Source organism: Pygocentrus nattereri, chromosome 27 (genome assembly GCF_015220715.1).
Source record: "Pygocentrus nattereri isolate fPygNat1 chromosome 27, fPygNat1.pri, whole genome shotgun sequence".
NCBI lineage: Eukaryota > Metazoa > Chordata > Actinopteri > Characiformes > Serrasalmidae > Pygocentrus > Pygocentrus nattereri.
In genome coordinates, this window is record NC_051237.1 from 22,716,008 (window position 1) to 22,721,948 (window position 5,941).

Sequence of the window (5,941 nt, forward strand, 5' to 3'; positions counted from 1 at the left end):
TGGCAACCCCTGGTTCCTATCACCAACACTGTAAAGAAATCAATCAACCATTTCACTCCAAACCACTCAGAATGACTCTGCTTACATCTCAGCCTCTGAAATAAGCAGATATTTTGCAAAATCACTGGAGCTTCCGTCCAGGAGTGTAAAAACAGCCACTGGAGGGCGCAGTCTTCCCAGCATCTCCACACAATGCAGCATTGAGGAGGGCTGATGTGGCCAGCTAGTTCAGCCATGCCTTCAGAGCTGCATGGCTAATGAGCTGAGGTGTTAACGAGTTGCTAAAGGCTGCATCTCATCAGCGTTCATTTCCAATCCATTCACAGCTGTAGGTATGCGTGAGAGGATGATTACGAAAATGAGTGCTTCTTTGAATGCTCACAGTCTTCTTATGAAAGGAGTCTGTAAACGTGCCTTCTAGGTCACTGAGTGCATCTGTGTTCAGTGTGGTTGGTGTTTCTGCCCTGCTGTGTCTCAGCCTGCATGGCACTTCATTCAGTCCTGCGTGGATGTTTGATTCATCATCCAGTAGTTTAAATAGTTTGTCACTGATGTGATTCGTGATTTATAATATCCGTGTTAATTATTGATGGCAGGGGCTCCACTATAGGAACACAAATTCAGAGGTAAACTGATTAGTTGCATTACAATGAAGACTTTGGGGTAGTGCATTATTTGGGTGGGTAAATTGTTTTGTAGATGCTTTTCTCGTCTGTAACTTGCATTTAACTAAGGCCCAATCCCATTTCACCCCTTGCCCCACTACTGAGACCTTAGCCCCCCTGTTTCGGGTGTTCACGTCTAGGGGTAGCTTCCATTTAACTTACATTACATTAGACTTGCATTTAACTAGGGACCAATCCCATTTCACCCCTCACCCCTACTACTGAGACCTTAGCCCCCCTGTTTTATGTGTTCACATCTATTGGTAGGGCCAATTTTTGTCGAGATAGAGGTGTAGGGTGAAGTGTTGGGGCTACATGACCCTCCGGACGGAGGTTTTTAAGAGGTTCACTCCAAACTGAGTGTTATAAGGGGAAACAAAGAATGTAACTGCTGCTCCATTTGAGGTGGAACGGGAAAATTTGAACACGAAGCTGGCGAATTTCTGACTTCAGCTTCATATCACTGAAGAATTAGTGGTGGGCGATAATAAATCACCCTCCCCCACCCCCTCTTTGAAGCCATATGATGCCCAAAATGTAACTAAAGCCCATCAGTGAGGAGCTGAACTTCACCCTCCTCTGCCGTCACTGCAGACGGGCAGGGTCGCCTACAGAGCAGCGCCAGTAGCCGTTAATGAAGTGATGCTCTTTTTATTTGAGGGGCCCATTTCATAAGGCAAGATTTCAACCACTACCCCTTGTAACTCAGTTTGAAGGGGTTCGGGTGACCCTCGAAAACAAGGGGTAGGGGTAAAATGAAGGAATGGGACTGGGCCTAGATACTCACTCCCTAATCCTAACACTGCTGAGAGTTTTTAACAGGTAGTTTGATATAATTTTGACGTGTGTTAATGATCTAGAGCGGGCTTTTAAATGTAGGACAGATTTTTAAAGCTTAAAGTCTTTCTTAAGTAATATTATTGATACATTTTGGCTCATACACACTTAACGAGTATGGTTCTTCAGTAAAGCCAATGGTTCTACATAGAACCATGAGTTCTGTATAGAAGTATTTTCATGTTTAAATGGTTCTTTGCATGGTAAACAAAAATGGTTCTTCAGATTGATGGAGAATGTGTAGTTGATAGTTCTGTATTGGTCCGTTTTGAAACAGGTTCTATATAGCATTGTTCTACATAGAACCATTGCCTTTTCTGAAGAACGCATGAAGAACCATCTTTTAAGTTTGTGATGAAGTATCTCATTTTTCTGCTTCTAACTGACCCTTTGGGGCCAAAATGTTGATATATTTACATTTTACACTTAAACTTTTATGTTTAACTTTATATTTCTTAAATACATTTACCAAACAATTATTTTTAAATCGTTATTTTAGCTGTGACGCAACACTGAACACTAACGCTGTCTAAATGGGTGGAAATTGAGCTAAATGTTTATTAAATGAGCTTTTTAGATGTGGCACCACATGCATGTATTAAATAAACCTTTATTTATTGTCTGATTAAAATGAGGAAAAACATGAAAATATGAGCTACACTGTATTTCATAAAGATGTTCCTGCTCGGCCTGTGGCTAAGGGGCATTTCTAATGGGCTGTCCTCACCGTGACCTCAAGCTGCCCTGTTCAACCAAGAAGTACTGTGAAATGTCCCCCAGGTTCTTCAGGAGCAGTGAGATCAAGAGTGAAGAGGACAGTAGGTGTTCCTCCTCCTCATTGGTCAGCATGAGTAAAGCCCCACCCCCTCCCTCTATAAAAGCCTCGGTTGCCGTGAGCCTGCATTCAGTGGGAGATTTCATCTCAGACAGAAGCCGACTCTCCACAAATGGTCGTTCAAGTGACTCCACGACTTCGCCACGGCACCAAGGCAATGGAGGGAAGAGAGCAGAAAGTGGAGGCCAATATTTTGCTACTCGGAGCTGAAAACGTGGGGAAATCTGGTAAGATTTTTTTTTTTTTAATTGGGATGTTTAGTAGATGTTTTATTCTAGTTGGTCTTTAGGAGCCCTCCATGCTTTCTCACCTTCCTAAGCCAGGTAAACGAGGCTAAATAAGCTTGCTTACCTGGCTCAGGTGAGAGGTGGGTAGGAACTGGAGCATAACCATTTAGACCTAATTTTTTTAGGCTGTAATACAGAGAAGTTGTAGCTCACTGAACTGCTTTTTCTTCTCTTTAGCACTCACAGTGCGATTCCTGACCAGAAGATTCATCGGAGAATATGGTGATATAGGTGAGTGGAGCACACTGCTGCTCGCTTTCCTCACACTACTTCTAATTCTTTTAGAAACTGTGAAAAAGAATTGTGTCTCTTTGCTAAGCGCTTTGTTTTTACTTCGACAGAATCCATCTACAGCCACTCTGATAAGATTGACGGCCGTGAAATTTGCTTCAACATCTGGGACTCGCTTTGCCCGCAGGTAGATAAGAGGCCAGTCGGCATCCGTTTGTGCACATGTTAATGATTTAGACCTCCTGTTGACACAACTCCTCCGCTTATGAAGACCAGTCCAGGCTTATTGTTCACTCATTCATTTTAAGAGCACATCATGTAAGAATGATTACTTTTTCTGAACTTTGATCTTCTGCGATTGTTCAGTATCTACTATGAATTATTCAGTGGCTCACTCTCAACAATAAACGTGCCAAAAGGGTTCTTTGCATGATAACGCTTTTCCCTAAAAACCCTTCAATGGATGGTTCTTTAGAGAGCCATTTAAAAAGTGAGACGCATGAGTGTGCAAAGCCGTTTTAAAGTTTGAAGAACCTCCTCATGGTGTAGCATAATGTTTAGGGTTCTAGGAAGAACCTGTAAATTGGTAGCCTTTACATTATGGAAAGTGTTCTCTTGACCTTTTTAAAAGGTTCTTCACACTATAAGATCTCTTCAGACTTTGATTCTTGGGGCACCAAAAGTGGTTCTCCTATAGCATCGCTCAAAGAACGCTTTGTGGTGCCTTTTTCAAAACCTATACTATGAATTACAATGAAATTTAAAGACAAGCACCTTAGTTGTGTTAACACATTACATTCTATTGCTTGTTCACATGCGAAGGCTTACAACTCTGTAACTACATGGACAGCAATGCCAAAAATGTGCGAAGTCAAAGTTTCGACCCTGTGACTGTTAAAAGATTAAAGAAATACATTTGTGAGCAATCAGATTTACAGTTTTCTCCAAATGTATCTGGTCAGCCAAGACGTGTTTGGTGCCCAAAGTTTGGCTCTTTAGCACTGGCACTAAAGGAACTTCAGACCCTAAACATGTCTTGGCTGATTCACTACATTTAGAATTGTCATTTTTCAAACTATTCCCTTAAAAGCGGAGCTCGTTATTGACCGTCTCGTCTCGATCTCCTGTATTGCAGAACGGCGAAGATGCTGGACACATCAGTGACCGACACCTGGAGTGGACGGATGGTTTCATCCTGGTTTACAGCATCTGTGACCGTGCGAGTTTCAACGTGGTTCGGCGGCAGGTCCAATGCATCCGGCAGGCCAAGTCGAAGCTCTCGGCTCCGGTCATCATCGTGGGAAACAAGAGGGACCTCCAGCACCGGCGGGCCGTGTCCAGCGAAGAAGGACGCTTACTCGCCCTCTCTGCAGACTGCGGCTTCTTCGAAATCTCTGCTGCAGAGACGTACCACGGTGTGTTGGTGGTGTTTCACGAACTGCTCGACCTCATTCGGGAGACGAGGACGCCTAAGAAAGGAGCTGCCGGGTTCAGAGGCATCGTGAGGAGCATGTCTGCCGTGTTTGGGAGGAAACGGACTGAATAGACTGAGGCTTCTCTTAAGAGAAGAGTGCGCAAATACCACACTCTTAAAAATAAAGGTGCCAGAGAGGTTCTTTGGAGCGATTTTCTATTTGGAGAACCACTTTGGGTTCCCTCTAGAACCTTTCAGTGCGAGCATAGAGAACCCTTTAAAGTTTAAGGACACTCCAGATAATAGAACTGTATATCCAAGTCCAAGAACCACACAGGAACCTTTATTTTTAAAGAGTGCACCTTAAGAAATCCATATTGGACCAGGAATTTGTATGTGGGGGCATCACCGATCAGCACAAAGTGGACAATCATATTTGAATGTTCTAAGAAAGGTCAAATTCAGAGACGGCACATTAGGTCAATGGTTTTGAATCTGTATGGAGGATGTCTTTGAATGCCAATGTCTTTGAAGCTAAGCTACACCTTTTCCCTGAGTCATTAATACTGGCATGAATAGAGCATGTGGTGGGTGGTGGGGGGGTGGGGTGGTCTTGCTGTTTTTGTCTATGCAAAGCAAAATGCCTGCCAGCTATGCTTATAAAGAAGCAGAATCAAATGTATTGCCTTATACAGTCGTTTCAGCTTCATTGTTGGAAGCTCAAGTCTGGCATTCATTTACAAGGACCTTGAACCAATAACGTCCTGCTTTGAATGCTTTAATGGACCTTCAGATCTCTGAACTATGTTTAATGGGAAGGTCTGGTATAAATGTTTGTCAGATGCCCTGCTGTACATATTGTTAATAGTATAGAGAGGGTTATGTATGATTTTTATAATAAAACGTGAAATGAGTTTTGACCTGAGAGTCTTTCTCTCCATGAAACTGCGTGCATTCCTACATCGTGGAGTTTGTACACTTCATTCACTGTATTGTGCCACAGCAAGGATGGATACCACTTTGCTGTCTTTTTTCCCTCAGTTTCTTCCACTTTGTTTACCTTTTAATTTGGCATGTTGCACTGCAGCATCTGGTTTTAGGATATAATTGATGGCGTGGTCTCGTTTCAAAGTCCAGGCAGGTCCTGCTGTTTCTTAATGCAGCAAAACTACACCACCGCAAGTGTGTGGGCATGTTTTCACTCGCATGCCATACTAAAAATGATATGCCATATGAATGCATCTCAAAGTTTTATAGTCATTTCCATAGTTACTGGCACAAAAATCAACTAAAACTAACTAGACATGCAGTGAGTGACGTTCTGGGCTTAAACAAATGGATAAGTTGCATGTTTTTACACCTCAGCTGATCTCTAATGTTTAACAAGGTTGGAGAACACTTGACAAACCTTGGACTGCGCCTCCATACACAGGCATTTCCTGTTCCTTCATATTCTTTAGTCTTTAGTCCCTACTTCAATACATACAACTGGTTTTCCATTGTGTTCCCATTCCATTGGATTCCCATTGTTTTGTGGTACCCTTATGTGTTTGTTACTCAGTGGTCTGGTGGACCCACTGCGTTATTGTTTTTTAAAATCAGTACAGTCATAGCAATTTAAGTAAAAATACCAGATGTTTAAAATGTCACAAGTGTCCAGCGTAGGGTTCTC

General features: G+C 42.6%; 1 protein-coding gene across 1 annotated transcript; it reads left to right on the forward strand.

The window, feature by feature from the left end:
* Window positions 1-2,181: 2,181 nt before the first annotated feature.
* zgc:64022 lies at window positions 2,182-5,189 on the forward strand. Its single transcript, XM_017721542.2, has 4 exons — window positions 2,182-2,564; window positions 2,802-2,855; window positions 2,966-3,042; window positions 3,991-5,189. The coding sequence occupies exons 1-4, from the start codon at window positions 2,450-2,452 to the stop codon at window positions 4,399-4,401; spliced, it is 657 nt and encodes a 218-aa protein (XP_017577031.1). The 5' UTR covers window positions 2,182-2,449; the 3' UTR covers window positions 4,402-5,189.
* The last annotated feature ends 752 nt before the right edge of the window (window positions 5,190-5,941 follow it).

Bases quoted from the DNA above. Each gene is read 5' to 3' on its own strand.
- zgc:64022 (XM_017721542.2), top strand. From the start codon at position 2,450: ATGGTCGTTCAAGTGACTCCACGACTTCGCCACGGCACCAAGGCAATG. The intron at 2,856-2,965 runs GTGAGTGGAGCA...TTACTTCGACAG, and splicing joins CGGAGAATATGGTGATATAG to AATCCATCTACAGCCACTCT. The intron at 3,043-3,990 runs GTAGATAAGAGG...CCTGTATTGCAG, and splicing joins GGGACTCGCTTTGCCCGCAG to AACGGCGAAGATGCTGGACA.